Here is a 20,804-nt window from a genome sequence, read left to right as displayed (position 1 = left end):
GGTATATAACTCTCTTCCATGACCATCATATTTAAGTCATTTCTTGTCAGTGCAACCTTAGCTTCTGATTCTGCCACGGTCTGATGAAATTGTGACGTACTGAAACACAAATGACATATCCGACACAATATCTGAGCATATTTAATGTCTTTACAGCACAACGGATGTGCATTTTGCACTGTTTCCATGTGAAACCTTTCAGTGTAAGCAGTTATAGTTCAGGGTGGGGTCAGGCTTTTTTACTTGACAAGTTAGGCAGCTAACCTAAACTAGACATTACCCAGAGAGGGTATTTCTCTGTCAAATAACATAAATATGTCATTACTCTATTTTAATAGTTGAAAAATATTTAGATAAGTTGAATCTGTATTTGGAACTGCATAAAAATAGCGATAGATGCTCATAAAATACATATGCAAGGTTGTTTTTGATCCAAGTGAGTTTGGTAGTCCGTGAGAAAAGTGTTCAAAAGTAAATAGCTTGTTCCTTGGCCCATGATCTTACATTCCACCACATTTTATTGAGATCTGTCAACATGATTTTAAGATATCTTGCTACATCAGACTAACAATTGGGTTTGAAAATAACTGCCCTGGCAAAGCTCAGGTTAGTTTCAGCTTATGCTATGTTTCCACTTGTCTCCTGCACAATATCCCTTTCAGAGAAACTAATTTCTCTCACATTGTACAGATTTTACAGACCGTGAGCCCCTCATTCTGGCAGCCTCGGTGCTGTTTTATACCCACCAATCTATTCAGGTCCACCTTCTGATTTTCCTCACAAGAATTTATTGCTCATCTGAGAGCCAAGCGACTCTGAGGTCATCCTGTGACATGTCTCAAGATTAGTGACTGTCTCTTTCTGAATCCCCTTTTAATGAGAATCAAAGCAAAAAACTCAATGGAAGCTTCATCCCTTCACAAGGCCAAACCAAAACATTCAGAGGATCAGGGGGCTTTTAGGAACATACACGAAAATCCCTGAAAACAAACCATGTGGGTACTGTATATAGACAAACTGTGCACCTTTCAGTCTCTGTGTGTAGATTTTGTCCCCACTGAATAAATAGAATATACACACATGTACAACTGTATATATAGAAAAAACACAAATCCCTGCAGACATGTACTGCAGAATATAAATACTACTACTAAAAAAAAGCACCATGAGAGACAAGGAAATGATTTTGGCAGAAGATTTCTCATTTAAGAGAGACTTTTGTGAGCTACAGGTTCATAGCATACAGCAAGGATATGTTTTTTATTCTCCTGCTCTCCACTATGTGCACAGTAACTTCTTTGGCATCATGTTAGGTCATCAAATCAAAATCAAACGCATTACTGCTTCAGTTACACCAGCCATTAGACTGGAACTTGGTTACAAAACTGCCGGCCCTTTAATATGCACAAAATGCCAATGTTATTATGAAGATAAACAGGCTCTTTCTCTCGGCTCTTTCATCATCGACCAAACACTCTTCTAGCAGAGCTCCATATTATAACTTGCAAGAACCTTTACTGTAATATATTACAATTTCGCGTGTTGCTTGTGGTGCTTAAACTATAGGTTTTTGAGTTATGGTACATGTTTTCAATTTACAGCTGAGGAGGAATGGCTAGAATGCTGCTCTGCTGTATATACTGTACAGTCTCATATACCAAGGTATCGCTGGCACTCATCCAGTGAGACTCTACAAATCACGGCTGTCACAGGCAACAGGTTGGTACCTTATGGCCCCAGAAACATGGAATGTGCAGTATGCTCCATAAGTATGGAGGAGAGGTGCACAGATTAAAGTGAGATAATAATATCTGGTAATATAGTTATATATTTTTGTTCTGTGTGACATTGTTGAGGATGCAAAGAAAGAAAGTAGGGGGACGACAAGGAGGTAGCTGAATGAAAGAAAGTAGGAGAGAAAGTGATGAGAATGAGAAACAACCACTTGGTGTAAGCAGTGGGTCCCGCATGATGGTTAGCTATATCAGCAGAAAGAACTGTCAGGCACCCAGAACAAGTCTTGGAGCAGCATTAACAGTGTCAGCATTCTTACCAAAGGGAAGAAAACAAGCCTCTTAACCACACAGCCAGTGCTGTGAGGTTGTGTACCTTTTACTTCTGTCTTAAGAACTTTTAATTGGAGATGGATTTAAGTACAACAATGTGTGAAGCCTGCAAAAGTATAAACTTCAATTGGATACATTTTTATTTCTTAGGATTGGCTAAGTTTTCACAAGTTATTTTAAACTGTGTAAAGCTATTAAGCCTGATCTGATTTGTCAACAAACTTTGTAAAATTCTGACTGAATGAATTTGATTCTTCGGTTGCATATTTATTATATATTATGATATTTTTTTTAATCCCCTGGTCAAATCAGACAATACATGAATGTAAACATAAAAGAGATGTTAACCTATTTAGCTCTCCGTGCAGGTCAACATGAAGAATGTGACCCTGGAAGTAAGTTGAAGAAAACTGCTAAGCCAGTGCTCAGAGATGTGAGCTGGTTAAGAAGTGATGCTGCAGTATGCAGAGCAAAGCGAGCTCCCTGGTTCTGAGGAAGTTGAAGTGTTTATCTTTAAAATGGACTGAATGTTTATAGATGTGAGAGAAGCAAAATTCTTTCCATGTAGCAAGGTCTCAGCTTCTCTCTCAGTATTTCTAACTGCCTTATATAATTCACTGTGTGGGTCTGTTAAGTGCTGTTTTGTGAGGGGTTTCCACACCAGATTGGTAATTTCATATTTACTTCAGAAAAAGTAAACTGAAATACAATGGATGATGTGCCATTTCCAGCTCTTTCATTCTGAGGTGGTTGTATGTCTAAAGTGTGCTGACTTCCATTTCTTCCATGAAGAAAATACACTTCTCAGAAGTCTGGCATAGACACAAATATATATTATTTTGATTTAACTCAAGTGCATTAAGTTACATTAAGGACTTATAGCATAATGTGGGGAACATTAACAAATGTGAGTAATGCTGATTGCACAAAGCTCTACAGAGGAATATCTGTTGGTCCAGACACCAGCACTTTGTTTACTTCTCTCTCTTTCCTTCTTTTTCTTTTCCTGTGACACTTTCTCTCACCCTGATTTAAAGCCTCTCCCTTTCTCCCCCGCCTCTTTCTCAAAATCTGGACGCCTTTACTGCAGTTGTTGAATGAGCTATTATTGAAAGCACAACGTCATTTAATTGGGTATGAGGTCGCCTCTTACCTCCTGGTTTCGATTACAAGAGTTCCCTTGAATCTGTGCCATGCACTGCAACTGCAACTGCATGCATTATAGATTTACTATAATGATGCTCTGGTGCTGATGCACATACACAAATGTGAAAAGCCAGAAATATGATGGAAATCAACACATTTGCAGTGCCATAAAGCATTGCCACAAAGTATGAGAATACAAAATTGCCATGGCCCGTTTCCCAGACAGGCATTAAGACTAGTTCTAGTCTAAAGTGGCCTTTTAAACAAGGGTAACTCAAAATGGCTTTCTCTGATATGGTTTGTAGTAGTCTTAGGTTAAACCTAGGCTTAAATTATTGAATTAATAAAAGAATAGAGATACCAGGACTAAATGGGGGCTTAATTAAACCTCCAACGATGCCGGATTAACTTCAATGAATGCTGTCTGCAAGTAGAAATGAATGGATTATGTGAATTTCAGAAAAACCACTAGCTGGGCAAGTACTCCTTGACAGGACAGGACTTAAAAGAAATTGCAGTGATTATTCCACTACTGGAGTTAGGACTTGCATTGTTGTCATTAAAAGGAAAGCATATGACCTTTTCTACATGTTCTGTCCCAAGTCTATACTGTTTTGTCAGTTTTTACTCCTCCGATTCCATTATATCTTGAGCTTCTTATGATGCCATCCAGGATTTCTATGCATCCCAGGCCACTGCTGTCTGCGCATATTCTTACAAATGAGGACTAAAACAGATGGCTGAAACAAATCTAATTTAACTCTATCCTGGACTACACAGTCAAGAAGTTATTACTGTGAAAACTATATAAGATGTGTTTCAGAGAGTAACTTTGTAAACAAGGATGAACTATTCTAAATTAAGGCCTACTCCTGGTTTAGTTTACACTCTGTCCAGAAACAGGCTTTGTGTGTAATACCTCAGACTACGATTTCTAAGTGTACAACAGTTTCAGCAGGGTAGCTGCTGACCTAAACTGAAAGAACACACTTCTTCTCATGGGCAATAAAATTGGTTTTGTGACACAAAAACAATTTTATGCTGAGATTTAAGTGCCTGTGTGAAGTGAATGACTGGGGATTTTGGTTGCAAGACCCACATATTGCAGCCTGGTGGTCTTAAAATGTGTGTTATGGAGAAACTGACGTGTCAGAACATGGGGTATAAAACTAAGACAAATTGAATCCCTTGTGTTTTTCACAGTGCAACTCATGAAATCTTTTGTGGGGAAATCCTGCAGTTAAGACCTGTGAAGAATGTGAACAATCCTCTCATAGTAATGCACTTCTCATTTTATTTAGATCCTGAAAAAATAGCAAACAAGAAGATTGAGAACAAAAACATGTGTTGGTAAAGCAATAAGTTAAACACAAGAAGAAGATTTGTGTCAAAGAGCATGGAAATCGTTCAAAGACACAGGGTATGCAAAAGCACATAAGGGACATGTTATATATGTTAAGGCGATCACAATGAAAGAAATATGTACAATACCAAAAAAAACTATGTGGTAGCAATATAATTTTTCACATAATTTACAAGATAACTAGTATAGATGGCATACCAGCAGCTACGCATTACTGTTCATATCTAAAAAAACAACAAAAAAAAGATGGATATCATCAAAGCACTGCAAAATTCAGTTTCTCATTTCAAATTACAAAAGTAGTTTTGTTAAAAACATTTCTAAAATTAAGAATAAGACCACTCCTCTACAATCAGTTTACTTCACTATTCACAATAAGCCAAGACTGATGGCCACATGTTACACTCATAACGACATGCTCCTTTCCCGTTGAAGAAAGAATTTCTGTCAAGAAATGAAAATACATGCTGTTCCCCCCATTGCTCTCTCTCACTTACTCCCTCCTTTTCTGCTTATGTAGAAATATATTTCATTTGCATCACAGACTTGGTTGTGACCAGAAATCTGAATTAATAGTAGGAAGGGAATACAACTATGCATAAGGTACTTCCAACTTGTGTCTTTCTCTCTTCCAAAGAAATGTATCTGTGTAGTGGATCCAAAAAACTAAACAAAGTGAATATTGCTCCCACATGTTGTAGGCTGTGGAGTCCCAGTTTACAAGTTTCCAGAGGTTTTCTATGGCCGTGTCTCCTGTCTCAAATGCACATAACCATTTTTAAAAGTTGTCACAGGGAGCAAAGAGCCTATTGGTGTCAACTTGGAGTGTTTTTAATAAACAGACCCAGTGAACTCCGTGCTGTTGACTTTATGAACAGGAATTCTTCAGTGTGAACATGAGTGATAGTTGAAATTCCTCTCTCAGTCAGGTGCTGAACTTTAGTTAAGGGTCTTATGTGAATGTGTATCATGCCTGCATTAGACTAGAAGTTATTTCATCATTTAAGTCTCATTTCTTGCAATTAGTTGTTTATAAAAAAAAAGTTCTAGTGTATCTCATGGAACTTTAAGGATGTGTTCTGCAGGGTTTTGTTTACATTTCAGCAGGTGGTGCTTGCATAGTTGCATATGGAGGCATTTAGTATATGTTAAAGTTCAGTAAACCTCTTCACCAAAGCACACTGGCATTCCAACACTCACAATTATATCTGTTAGAGAACTGTATATAATGAATTATTGCTTAATGTTTTACAAAACTGAGAAGTGAGCAGAAAAACAGAGATGTTCCCCAGTTTTGCAACATAGAAAGCCTAAAAAAACTATGTCTTAAAGTCTGAAAAGTAAACTGCATATATGTAAAATTGCAAATGCAAAAGTCCAGAAGCAACAGGAGTATAATGTGAAACTGTAACATAGTTAAAGAGACAATTAAACCTTTAAACCTCTTAATCAAAACTTGAACAATACATACCTTAAATGCTTTGTAAAACAGACTGACATTTTGTGGTGTGATGTGCTGCATGGGAAACTCTTGCTATAAAAGCTAATTGCAAAGTCAGAAAAAAAAACCCACTAACTCCTCTGCACAGTTCTTCACAGCAAACACACTAATCAACTCAACAATCTTTTGTGATTACCCACATCATTCACACTGGTTTTCTAGTCATTTTAAGGCTTGAGTGAGAGTTGTCATGCAACATTGAATTTGATTCAGATTGTTAGAAAAGCAGATAGCTGGAGTATGCTGGTATAATTATTTCACACTGCACAAACATCTCATTCAATTTTCTGCTGACTTTTGCCATCTGTGCATGTCTTTTTTCTTTGTTATTACATGTGCAAGGAATATTCTGGTGATATGTGGTGATTGTGATGTGTAGATAAGAAGGTTCATATGAACAAATTTCCTGGATATTACCTTAACTAGTTCAGTAATTTGCTTGTATCTACATTCAATGTAAACGCACTGATTGAGAGATGAGGGCTGTCAGGTCAGGACATAGTGTACAATGTCAGTGTTTTAACGGATTGGAGTTTTGGAATTCTCATCAGATCCAACTCTTATTATTTCAACATATTTCAATATGCTCAATATACATAGCAATAATCAAGCCTGCCAGTGTAGAAATTCTGATCTGAGATCACTGAAACACACATTTCATACGACTCTGCAACCAAAAAATTGATCCAAGATCAGGATTCCTGCTTGACAGAGCCTGATAAATCTTGGCTAGGATACTCAGTAGCCCCATTCTCCCATATTTTGGTTTCCCAGTTATATTACAGTATAGCCAGCTCCATCTCCATCTCAGACAAGCTCCACCTTGGAGTTGGGGTAAACAGCAACAACGTCGTAGCCCTCTGGGGGCTGGACACGTGCCTTGGCGTGGGTCTCACAGTACAGATTGTCCTCGATGAAGAAGTACCCTCTCTGCTTGAGGTTGACGCTGCAGTCATCGCACACAAAGCACTCGGGGTGGTAGAGCTTGTCCCGGGCCTTCACAATGGTGCCACTGGAGGAAGAGATGAAAAGATGAAGGGAGAGAGTATTAGATTTTTGAAGGCTTTAGAGTTATGTAGCCAATCTAGAAATAACAGGAAAAATGAAAAACAATCCAGCAAGACAAAAAGAGAGACTTTCCCCTTTGATCCCCTGTAGAGGGTTTTGTTTGATCCTGTTAAGACTTATTTTTGAAAGGTCTCTTGTCCTTCATCCCTTCCTTAATATCCAGGCTTTGGTTGTTGATAGTGACACAGATCATATTAGGGGTGACAGATTTCTATTTTTTCTTCTTCATCTTGTGGTTTCTTTTTGATATGTTTTGCGCCAGATCTGGAGTGTAAGTCTGAGTTGTATTTTCACTGACAGTGGAAGAAGTATGAGGTAAGGAAGAATGAGGAAATATTCAGTATGAGGAAGAACACACCCTCATACTGAATGATTGTACTGAGTGATTGGAAAATGATGCAGTGATGAGCAAAATGCAGAGTGCCTTACAAGGGAAACTGCAAGCAGTTTTTTTAGGAAGGTGCCATCATCACAGCAGACAGAACACAGAAATAAATAATGATGATGAATTGCTTTTGACTGGCTCACAGTTGTTTATTGAGCTTCATGTTATCTATGCAAATAAGCACTTTATAACACCTGTAACCAAGCAAGGATTTGAATATGTCTCACCATATTTATACTGTGTTTATCACATTTATTCTGTCATACCTGGAGGCTGAATAGATCATGTTTATTCTGCTGGCTGGCTACTGATCAAAACAGGTTGATTTGGCATTTTATTGCTTTAATCAGTCACACAATGACAGCAGTTGTTAAGGGCGTTGTTCATTCACTGCTCCCTATAAGACTTTCCTTTTTGGATTGTGGATTCGGTCCAGCGACCATTCAGTCATAATCCTGCTTCTTTTTTTAACCTCTTTCTGCATCTTAACCACACGACATGCAGGATAAACTCTTGACACAGTGCTCTGTACTTGTTTAAAAGGCTGTAAAATGCTCCCAGGTCATAACAGGCTTATTGTGCCATGCAAGCACCTACAATGCTCTCTTGTTAACGAGTAATGTAAGTCCATGACATCACTGCCTACCTGCAGCTGCTTTTATAGAGGGGGGATTACCGGTGCATGTGGTTTCTTTGACAGAGAGCTATGTGCGTGTGGGTAAGCACTTAATGTTAAAGGTATATGCTCCTATGTGTATGTGTGCAGGTAAGAATATGTGTATACAGCATGTGTGCGTGGGAAAAGGGTGTGGAGGATGGCTTGGTTTAATCATTAAAATGATAAATGGGAATAGATTTTCCCCGAGTACCTGTGAAAGGCCTGTTGGTGCAGGTCCACCTGTGTGACAAGGTTCTTCCTTGACTCTTTGTTTCAGAGTCAGGGAAGAACCTTGACTCACCTCACACAGTTCAACTTTTAAACTTTATGACTACAGACGGGGTGATAAAACAGGAGGGAGAAATCTAACTTCCAGATGGGGAATAAAATTGCAAATCTGAGAATAAATCATTTATATTTAGTGTATTTTCAGTAATGTGTAATTGTAGACCTGAGGAACCATTATTTTTGACCATTAAGATGCACAATTTGGTCGCTGGTATAGATTCAAGTTATGCAAGCTACTTTTTGCAATAAAAATGGACGTCTTAAATTGATGGGGGTATATTAAATAGGAATATAAAGTATAAAGAAAACATTTTAGATATATTGAATGGTCTGTGTTTAATAGACTCAAAAAGAAATCACAGACTTCTAACAGGAGTGTCTGACTTATACCTGTATGACCCAATTCCAGACTTAACTTGTGTTATTCACTTTTTGGTATCTATATCCAGAAAGGCTAAGTCAACCATGACCTGGATGAGAGCAAATCTTCACAGACACTTATTGTTTTTTACTTAAAAATTAAAACCAACATGTGTACAATACTTACACAATACCATTACAGCAGCGTGTGCACTGGGGTAGTTTCTGGAGACCAGACATAGGGCTGGGGATGGGGCTTCCGAGCTTGGGGATTGGAGACCTGACCGGAGACTTTAAGTTTCTCATTCTCTCTGTTGGGGAAACACCTAGAAATAAGAAAATAAGCACAGAATAAACACAGAGACTTTGGAAACTACACCATAATCCATTCACAGGCCAGAGAAGCATGTGCACTATACATGTACAATATGCTCTGATAATTCACGGTGCTGACATAACATGAACACCTTCGCTGTGGGCCTCTGGTAACTTTACATTAATATGCTGCAATCACATGATATCTGCTGCCAATATAAGGTGAGTTATAACATGACATTAATCTTACTGACAAAAACAGTTAGATGCATTTTTTGTTAAACATCTGGTAAAACAAACTCTTCTTGAACATTTACTTTCAAATTCAACACATATCTATTTTTTGGCCGAGAGAAACAGTTCTGTACCTACATCAAGACACCAACTCAATCAAATGCTATTTAACTAATTTAATTTCAATATATAATGCACATTCATGTTGTTACAATTGCACAAACAATGGCTGTTTGTAAAAACTAACACATGAGCTATAAATCATGATGGTAGACAGAGTTTGCTGCCTTCCCATGAATGGCATTTTTATTAAGAGCGATCAATGCCAACCATCAAGCGTTTAGTTATGCTTGACTGGAATGCATGAAAGAGGCATATTTTATCCTGGGTATCTGAAGCTCCTCCAAGTGCACCAGAATAGATCGGTGGGGGCATGGCCATGAACTGCAGTTTGTGACTTTCCTTCACTGATGATGTGCCAGCAGAGGCTATTCGGGCCAACAGGCCACCTATCACTGCCACTAACCACAGTCTAATTACCTCGCATATCTGGCACCTGACTCAAAGCACTTTCAATTTCCCAGTAACAGTTGACTCTGACTGCTCAAGGTTGTGATTAAGACCTGCCATTAGCTGGGTACGTTATTTCTGGGATTAATGTCTCTATTACCTAATGATGCACTCTAATGGAACATCTTTTATGTGCAGCACTCTCGTGACTTTCTCACAGAGGGGAAGGTTGACTAATAAAAGTCTTAAGACCATAGTCGGGAATAGATACAGAAGGCAGAATGAATGAGTGCTTGTTTAGTCTTGCTTCTACATTTTTAAATAGCCAGAATACATGGACCCTGCGTATTTCATTGCCGACAGACACCATATTTTATTTGACAGACATTGACAAGTTGACTGATTCCAACACATACTGTATCTCACCCCACGCAACATTCGTGGCACAATGTGTGTCCTACACTGTGACTAATATCAGCCAGACATACTGTATGGTCACACGCCCACGTAAGCCCCCATCCTAACTCAAACCTGTCAAGCACAGAGTGTGAAGCCGGAGGGAATTTATGGCAAAGGAAATCCAAAAGATAAATAAACAGCTGCAATATTGTTTTAGACAGTTATTGTGGGATATTGCATCTACAAATTTTTAAGGAAGTCAGAAAATGATTTCTTACTGACCATAGTGCACATGCAGTAGGTTTGAACTTATCCATGGGGTGTAAAAGGGGTCAATGTAACAAGAGAGATACTTGAAAAACAGATACAGTGAATAGCTGAAATGTATCACAAAGACACATTTACAATCTCTGAGGCCACACATGCAGTCAGAGAGGAAAAAAAACATGGAAAATATGTCAAAAATATGGTAGAAAGTGCTGACATGATAGTTGATTGACAAAAATATTAATTACATGCTTGATAATCAAGTAATTCATTATTTTCAAGTAAAACCAAATATTTATTTGTTGCAGCTTCCTAAAACCAAGATTTTTGTTTGCTTCACATCACTGTAGCATTTTAAAGAGTATGGAAATTAGAAATTACTAAATGATAATGAAAATATTCTTGTCACGGCTACAGGAAATTCTTATCAAGATGTCCAAACCAGTTTTATGTTGATCTACTGATATGAATCAGTTTAACTTCACACATAGTTTCTAGGCAATGTGACCTAAAAATAACAGATCTCACAGTATTTGAACATTCCATGTTTACATGTTACAACAGGAGGCAATCAATAATTGAATTTGCAAAGTATAACATTTCCTTCTCCGCATAGCAGAGATGCTGATGGATGTCTTAGTTCACAGGGGTATCTTCTGAGAAAACACACAGCCTGATTTTCTCCTGAGTTCTTTCTATGTACTGTAACTGGGCTTTGCGGCCATCATTCATCGCTGTTGTGATGAGCTTTCTGCTAAAAAAATACCCAAGGTTATGGAAAGTCACTTTTCTGGATATAAACAACGTAAGGGGCAGTCAGTCTGTACAGAATATGATATTTTTCCAAATTTCCTTTAAACAAACAACCTTGGAGGTCAGGGAATGGACGGAGTTTCAGAGAGGTCACTAGCATCGTGTTTATTTCTTTTTCTGACTGCTGAAGAAACACATCTCACGTCTGTCTTCCCCTTTGATTCGCCTCATATTTAACATTCAAAAGGAGACAATTTTAATTTGTTCGTTTGTTAGCATATAGCTAATAAATACTCTAACACCTAGAAAAAAAAGATCCTAATATTTTCAAACGTACAACTTTCTGTTACCTATCCATTATAAGTGATATTGCTTCACATGTGTTAACTTAACAGCAGTATTTATCAGTCACTCCACCCTTCTTGCATCCACATTGCTATCCAATCATGGCAGAGACTGTGGAATTCTGGGTAAACTGACACTCTTGTTTGCTTGAACTTTAAAAGCCCCTGAAAGTCAACATGGCCTCTACAGGGGCTTTCGCCTTCAAAAGGAGACCAAGTACAGTGATTTAAAAGCCTGACAGCGAGGTATGCATTCAATAACAGGATGATTTGACTTTAACCTGTACCTGTGTTAATTTGACTTGTCTGATCTTTATCAAGCCATTAAAAAACCAATAACAAAGGAACAGACTTTAGTGACATTTGTGGCAGGATTTCACACTCCCACACAGATCAGATGACACCACCAACCACCAACAGAGGGACAGGTAGCTTTTAAAATAATCCCAAAATTAACCCAAAGTGTCTCCCTGTTTCATCGGGGGATTAGCCTGTCAATCAACCTGTCGGTCCCCCACACTGAAAGATCACTGACAGCAGACAAACACAGTTCCCTTTTAATCTGTTTAATCCATCAGCAGTGTCACATTCTCTCTCCCTCCAACCTCCTTTAGCATCTGTTTTGCCACCTCTCTTTCTCTTTCTTTAGCTCTCCCTCTTTGTCATTGCTTTGGGTGTTACGGTAAGTGCTAAATTAAGGAAACAGTATGGTCTGGCTCTGCTCCAAGCCTCACTGCAGGAGCAGTCAGTGTTGTTCCTTGTGCTGTGGATTATCCTGCCAGCTCTCACATCAAAGAGATGTGATAAACTTTCCTTTTGCTCTGGGATAATAATATTCTCCAGGGGAAAAAAATCAACATGGTTATCTGCATCTTTATATACATATTACTCTAACATCTTTTTTGGCCTTGCTTGAAATATTGTATTGACTATTAAACAAGGAGAGGAAAGGTTAAGGTTTTTTCTTCATAATGCTTCAACCTATTTTCTATTTTTCCATAAGCAAAGGTAAAAATATGTTAAAATAAGATTTTAAAAATAAGTTTTTGTTGTTTTACTGCATAAAAACTTTCAAATCAGTACCAAGTATTAGCTATCATTAGGTTCTCTAACAAAAACATCTGTACCAGTACTGGCATTCATACCCACATCAGTCAAACCAGAGTATGTAAACTCTCTCAGAGCTGATAAATCTTTGAAGGTGGGGTTCACATTGACTGTATGACAATATACATATATTATAACTGTATTTACCTATGGAAAAGGTTCATGAGTATGCATGCTGAATTTGACCCCGCAGATTCATACACTCACAGCTGGTAACTCTCCAGCCACATTCTTTCACTTCAGTAATAAAGGTTTGGGGATTTTTCTCAAGGATACTTCAATATTATTTGTTGTAGTTGAGTTTGAGAGAAACATTCATCATTAACTATCCATGCTAACAGGTCATAACGCCACTTCTCTGAGTTCTGGGCTATTTCCGCTTCAACACGCTAAAACTTGGCTTATAATTCCAACTTTCACAACAGCTTTAGTGGTAAACAAGGATTCTGAAGAGAAGTTATTATTTCTGAGCACTCGCTCTCTGCTCTGCTGCTGTCAGCATCACATGACTCCTCCTCAGAAAGCTGGAATGCTGAACGGTCAGAAGGCAGACAGGAAAACCATATTTCTCACTTTATTGTCCTTTGTGAAGTTGTTTTTGCAGTAAATTGCCTTACCAAAACTTCCCTCCCCTGTTCATCCGTGCATGAGCTATTTAAAGCACTTCATCTTTCTCCTGTTCCCTCCGTCCCTTGTTTTCTCTCTCTCTGTCTTCCTCTCTCTATCCCCTAACCTTGCCGTCTCTGCTGTCTTTCTATAAAAGGAAAACTATGCCAGTCAGACAGGCAGAGAGAAGCGCCACCTGAGCAAAGCAAGACGTTCTCTTTGGTTGGAATCACAAGCTTAATTTGCACAGGAGGAAATATTTACATGGAAATTTCTTTCAGATGCATACAAACAATGTGAATTTACAATACAGTTATGAGAATCGCATGGATGCTCGCAGGCATCTTGCCACATTATAACTGTCTCATTTTATAACTGCTCAACAGTGTTACAGTCTGCTGACAGTGAAGGCAGCCAAGTATCTATTTTACAAGGTCGTTTAGTGTAACATTATCAACACAAAACCACAGCAGCAAAAAATGTCATCTCTCAAAATGCAGTCAAAAAGCAACAGTTACACACGCACACAGAAGGAGAAAGCTCCTTAAAGTTTTGCAAAAACAGTACCAGCATTGACTCAGATATCACCAAAAATATGTTTTAGTATATGACGGATTATGCAAGCCAGTCATAATAATAATGGAAAGAAAACCAAGCTCATTCTGTCCATATAAAACATGTGAATTATTGCTGGTAATGATACAAATAATGAAAACAATACAGACAAATTTGTGGCCATTATTTAGATTCTAGCTTTTACCTCTTTATACCTTTTGGTGTACATTTTCTGTTCCTTGGATGGGTACCATGACACTAAAAAAATGTTTCATTGGAACCACATGCTGTTTTATCCATCGTAACACACATAAGTATTCACACACAAACACATCCACACAGAGAGAAAGAAATCCTTACCTCCATCCTCAGCCTCCAGGATTCCCTGAAGGTATTTGAAGGAGCCAGACTGTTTGGGTTCAGAGACGGGCTCCTCGTAGTCCTGCAGCATCTTGTAGACATCTGACTGTGTGTCGAAACCATTACGGCCCACAGGGGACTGCATGGGAGGCTCTGGGCTGGGGGAGACAATAGAGCAAAGATATTATTGCATTGCAATGTGATTAACGATGGCTAAAGTGACATGTGACAAAAACCATTAATTTCCTTTAGTAACCAGTCATGACAACAAAAAGTCCCTTGTAAAAGATCCAAGGAAACATGTGTAAACACTGAGTTTGTCTTTTTGTGGTATCCTATTTAGCCACAGTGTTTTTTTACCAGGTGGTGCCATGATGTGACCAAAGCAAGAATGAAAGAAGTACCAGACCACCAACTGGAAAATGGGAAACTTGACAGAAAAACAGCTGAAGAAAGTAATGCTGAACCTTTTTTCTTTTGTTTAAACAGACACAGATTTTTTTTTTCTTTTGTTGGGACAGCAGAGATGGACACACAGAGGGGAAAATAGAGTTGTAGACTGTAGACTCTACATGTGATTCCAAACGCATGAAGTCTTAATCACAACAGCTCTGTGCTCCGGTTCTGCGCGTTCATCCATCCATCAAGTTATTCCCAAACCTAACAGGATGGATCACGTTCATTTGCTACATTCAAATACTCAAACCACTGGAAGATGAGCAGGGCTGCTGACAGATGTATTCAGATCCTGACACACTTAACTGCATGTTTGTCTCCAGACTCCTCTCCAGGAGTCTGAAAGAAGCGCTTCACTGCCTGTGTGTGTTTGCGTATGTGTGTTTGTCTGTGAGAGAGACAGCCTGAGCTAGTGAAAGCGAGACTGAGCGAGAGAGACATGGCGGAACTGTGTAATCAGTATGTAAGAGAAAGTGACTGGCGGTGGGCAATTAGCAGTGTTAAGATGGTGTTTAACTCTGTCCTTGTCTTTGTGTGTGTGTGTGTGTGTGTGTGTGTGTGTGTGTGTGTGTGTGTGTGTGAACCTAGTCAGGATTAAAAGTCCAGTCCAGGGGCGTAGTGGAGACAATGTACATTGGGAGACTAAACACACACATTTATAACCCGCTTGAGGGGATGCAACACAACAAATGGCTTTTCCACACGGCCATCTGTGCAGGTGTGTCAAGAGACGTCCAAAGTGTGTTTGACTGTCTGTTTCTGTGTGAGCATCTGTTACTGTGAGTGTCAACACATGGATGCATTTGGTGTGTTTAATGTATCTATGGAGTATTAAAATATACTGTATGCGTATTTTTTTACATAAAATCTTATATGGTGAGGCTTAAATAATAGAAAGGTTGATACCTGTGTGCAATGAGGCTGTTCTAGGAAAAGTCACGGAGGGATATTTTGCAAGCTGATATGCCGCAAGAGTTTCTGCTGCAACTACTGTGTGGTGATTCACTGATTTTCACAAAAAAAATATTAGAAAAAGTTATTATTTGCTGTAACTTTTAAAGTGGGGGACTGAAAATGATCTAATGATAATAATTTACAAAACTGTCAGTCATGATCAGATTTAGGACATTTGTTTATGTTACTGCGCAGCACACACCGATCACCTCACCTGTGTGTGGCGCTGAGGCTGAGGCCTCCCATCTTGCTTGGCAGAGATCTGTCTCCGTTGCTGCCGTTATGAGCGTAAAGTCCTGCCGGGTTGTTGTACTGAGCGTGCCCGGTTCCGTTCCCGTACCCATAGCTGTGGCCGTTGTTTGGTCTGGAGTGTCCGTTATTCAGGTGAGTGGGCTGAGGAGCCTGAGGTGACTGGGGAACTGGTGGCGACTGGGGTTCAGGGGTGTATGAAGGTTTACGGCTGTAACCGCCATATCCGCTGGTGATGGGACGGAAATTCTACAAAGAGAGAAGAAAAAAAAGAGACATATTTAACAAACATGACGCACTAAAAGACAGCATCACATGAAAATATCTGCTTTTCGTGATTTGAAATCTATGCACCAACAGATGCAATGTTAAAAGAGAAAGAGCATGTCACATAAGAGAAAGAATGACTAATGTTTGAAGGAGGAAAAAAGGACCCATTATAGGATGTACCATTATGTTTTGGCTCTGGAAATGAGAGTAAAAACAGGACAGCAATGAGAAAACAAGCCCAGTGGTGCACCAACTAGAAAACCACAATTCTTCAGAGGCGAAAATAGTGGTTGTTTGCAAATGAGGCTTTGCAGCAGTGAGGTTTGAGAGAGAAGCCTTTTCTACTTCATTTCTGCTTTTCCCTCTTTAATAGTAAGGCTTATTAAGAAGGAGCTTGCATTAGATTTCCTGCAGATGTTTCTGTCAAAACAAATTAACTTTTGTGGTGTAAATATGAAAAAATGTTTTTTCTTTTTCTTTCCTTACTCCCTCTCCTATGAATTGAGGAGTTTATAGTAGCTGACAGATACTGCGAAAGATTAAATTATTATCTTTTTGACTTTCTACACTCTTGCCACATATACATTGCTCTGCTGGAACTGTTTGGAAAAATATGCGGGACTAATGCAGGACAGATGCACAGACACCTACACTGACACCACTGTAGACTCAGTGAGTGTGTTCATGCTGAGGTCAACGGCCTTTTTATGCATTTGCACAAACTCTGCAGTGACATCACCGAGCCTCTCAGTGTTTACCTCTTTAGGCGCAGTGCTATCAGCATGCTTCACTGATAACGCTCTTTGCTAGCCGGGCTCGTCTGTCTCAGAGACTGAGCTTTACAGATAAAGTTTTATTGCTTGGCTTGTGATGATGTCACCACCTCTGATAGTGTTTTAGTGCTTTGAATTTCAGAGATAGCCAGCAGTTTTGACTTTGGCTGCACATTATCATAACTTTGGACTATAAACATTTCAGCTGAAACTAAGTGACTTGTTTACAAGTTAAGCAATGCAGCAGGATGGGAAAGCAGACACAAGTCATCCTTCCCCGTCAGACTGTTGTAACTATGAGCCACTGGAATGAGAATGCATGTGTGTGACAGTGTGTGTGTGGTTGTGTGTTTCGGGATGGTTTAAAGTGCCTAAGCCACAGGGGGTGGAGGTTCACAGCCTCTCCAGACAGGACCCCTGTCATTTCAACAGATGGGTCTGCTGGATGTCATCCTGTCCTCAGTCTTCACCTGGACCACACACACACACACACACACACACACACACGCACACACATACACACACACACATACACACATACACACGTCTTCTGTAATCAGCACTTTTCAGCATACTAGAGACCTCTCCTCTACACCAACAAGCTCACATCTTGAATTTGGAAAAGCGCTCTCCAGACCCTGTCATTGCCCTGCTTCCTGCAGACAGATGACTTTCAAGAAATTTAAAACCACCTCTTTCTACTCTCCCCGAAACCTCGGACAACAAAGATGGATGAATCTAGAAACCCTCTGAACAAAATGTTAGCAGATATCCATTCATGGTTAAAATTCAGAGAAACAAGCAGGGGAATCAGAGCTCAATCCAGCTTCAACCTCCTGAGCCAAACCCTGTTTGGGCTGGATGTCAGAAACACCCAGCTCTCTATGATTCCCTCTCCAACAAACCAGACACTCTGAAGCCTGGTTCTCACCACAGGGCCAAACCAGATTCTACTTGTTATCTTTAACCCTATTTGCGCAGATGGTGGACCTCATGTGAATTTAATAAATGATTGCCTCACTCTCTACATTGTGAAACACACAGTTATTATTCCTATTTTCAAGGAACAATGACATTTGATAAAATTACTGGTGCTCCAGATATTGTCTGGTTGATATTACTGAGCATTTCCTGACTTAGCAATGCAGAACTGGAATTTTACACTGAAAATGCTTCCAAAACGTTCCTTTAGATTCCACTGTGGCCTCTATTTTGCTTGGCAGTACATAGAAATGCTCTAGGAAAATATTTTTTACTTGATAAATGAGGACAATTCTCTGGAGATCAAATCTTCTGATGAATGATATTGACGTATTACTGATTACATACCATCAACATGGGAGCAGTGCAAGGTCAGGTAAAGATGTGGCAGATGCACTGTTTGTTTGGACCTGTGATACCATTTTAATAATTATCTCACCACTTTACCCACCTACAAAACACCTCCCTCTCTGCTCCAAAATAATATTTCTGTAATTTCTTCAGGCATTTTAATTTCAGTTGACCTGTTTTCTTTTATTTCACTTGCTCTTACGTCTTTCAATTTCCTGAGAATAGGCCAAGAAGTGGAAGGGGGAAGATCTTCAGAACAAAATCGTTGTCTCTACATGTCTTTTTAGTCTTAATGAGAATTCATTTTTTATTTTTTATATTTGGACAAGGGCTAAATCTGCAGATAACAATCACTACAATAACTGTATCGTTGTCAGGCAAGCTGATTCATGTCTGTGTTCTGAGAATACGGGAGGCAAGTGGAAGAAAATCTCTGCGAGTGTATTGTGTTACATACATGCTCCTGCAGTGGAGTGACACTAAAGACATTACATTTATGGCTCGTAATTTGTACAAACATGGCATGTGAAGGAGGACAGCTAATCTCAAGCTAAATCATGTGGTGAAATACTTAAAAGAAATATAAAGGACAAAAAAATTCCAATCCAGTACTGACAGGATAGGAGAATAACCCTGAAGAAATCAAATCGAGAAAATTTTATACTGTATGTGAGGAAAGGCAACAAAGGCAGGCATTTTAGGATGACTTTGATGTTCTGTGGGTGCATACATGAGCAAAAGTAATGTGATTATGCTTTTATTAAAAAAAAAAAAAAACACAAAAGAAAACAAGGAGTCCTTTCTTGACTTCCAATTTCCCACAAACATAGAACAACCAGCAACCCTGCCTTCTAAAAATTGGAATATGTACAGCATTGATATTTAGCGTCTCGGTTGTGACCTTGTTGCTCCGAAAAAGGAAAAAACCAAGCTCAGCACAGCACAGCACAGCAGGAAGCGGGGAGTAACACTAATAACTTCCTTCCCTCCCTCTTATGGTGAATGTAGGCCCAGAGCCTACAGGTGGATGCTGGCGCAGAAGAGAGAAGTGTGTTTGGGATTTTGCTTGTCTCAGCAAAAGCACGATTTATATTTTGGCACTTGTTTTTTGTCAGGGAAAGATCGTGCTCTTAGATATCGAAGAAGTCAACGCTGATTTGAAGCAGTGAGTCTTGTTTCAATATTTAACAAAACCATGATCTTTAAAAAGTGTTTAAGCTGTCTCAACCTAACACACTCTGGATACAGTACATGAACTTCAGTCTGGTGTCAAACTCCTGCACTTTGTACGCTCCCCATCGACCCTGGCCACTTTCATATAACTTCTGTGTGATAAGGTACGTTTCAGGAGATAAGGTTGTAAGCAGACAGGGAAAAATAAATTCTACAAGAAGCAGAATGATCAATTCCTTCGCTTCCCCAAGAATTCAGAAGAAAGAATTCTCTAACTGTGGTACTTGAGTCAGTATAATGAAAACGCAAGTGTAAAAGTTGGAATTTTTCCTTTAAATACTGCACTTGGGTACTTCTTTTGATGTCTGTCATTGTTGTCAGCAGCTACTACTTTTTTACCCATTTTCATGCTCACACTCCAACCTGATATGGTGTGACTACTTCTGTTTCAAGTGAACTGAACCCCCTTCACCAAACAATCTTTTTCTCTTTCTTTCTCTTCACGCTCTTTCCTCTCTGGTCTAGCATGCCTGTTGCACAGATATTTGCTTTGGGTGGATGGCAGATTTATAAGGCAGCACATCTGGTGGTTCTCTTATAAAAATGCCAGTTTGGTAACATTAAGGACCTGTAAGTGCTTTCAGGTTGCTCTGAAGTTTTGGTGGCTGGGTTTTTTTTTAGTACAAAAATCAGCTGTAAGCCAACTGTCTCATTAAAAAGATTTATTCTACCTTTCACGTCTGGACTACATATAAGTTTAATGAAGACTTTGTCTCAAGGTGACAGCCACGTTAATCTGGTGAATGCCTTATCACCCCAAGTCCCCTGGTAACCTTATCTTGTTTTCCCAATGTAGTCAAAACAGTTTAAAGTTAATATGAGCAGCTTCAGTCTATCTCGAACAGAAACTCAGCATAACAAGATTGTTGAAAAGGCCATCTGTGAGATCATCTGTTTCCTAATTTCTCTCTCTTGAGAATGGCTACTCTTTCATTTTCTCCCAAATCTTAACTGCACTCCTCCTGGCTCATAGGAAGAGAAACTTTGAAAGGGGAAAATAGAGAAAAGAGAAAGAACCAGAAAGAAATTCAAACACAGTAACTATTTATGAGAACCAGCGTTGTCTACCGCTCTATGCTCATAAACTCAGACTGCCATCTGATTTCACTGACCTGTTTTACAATGGTAACCAAGCATGGCTAATGGTTCAGGATGACTGACCATGTATGAGTGTGTTTATGTGCCAAAAAAGGAAAGAAAGAAAGAAAGAAAGATACAAAAAGGACAAAGAAAGAAAGAAAGAAAGAAAGAA

At 39.1% G+C, this 20,804-nt stretch overlaps 1 protein-coding gene across 1 annotated transcript in view; it reads right to left on the bottom strand.

Moving 5' to 3' along the window:
- Positions 1-4,483: 4,483 nt before the first annotated feature.
- The window catches only part of pdlim4 (PDZ and LIM domain 4), a 48,130-nt gene continuing 31,809 nt past the window's right edge, over positions 4,484-20,804 (bottom strand). The window contains exons 4-7 of the mRNA XM_067608536.1: positions 15,910-16,193; positions 14,286-14,443; positions 9,023-9,161; positions 4,484-7,088 (exon numbers count right to left, since the gene is read on the bottom strand). Coding sequence (XP_067464637.1) covers positions 6,884-7,088; positions 9,023-9,161; positions 14,286-14,443; positions 15,910-16,193 — 786 coding nt within the window. The 3' untranslated portion in view covers positions 4,484-6,883. The remainder of the gene's footprint in view (positions 7,089-9,022; positions 9,162-14,285; positions 14,444-15,909; positions 16,194-20,804) is intronic.

The sequence above is a fragment of the Thunnus thynnus genome, chromosome 13 (genome assembly GCF_963924715.1).
Source record: "Thunnus thynnus chromosome 13, fThuThy2.1, whole genome shotgun sequence".
NCBI classification, from domain to species: domain Eukaryota; kingdom Metazoa; phylum Chordata; class Actinopteri; order Scombriformes; family Scombridae; genus Thunnus; species Thunnus thynnus.
Note: the sequence above shows the minus strand (reverse complement) of the source record. Positions and strands in the feature narration are given on the sequence as shown.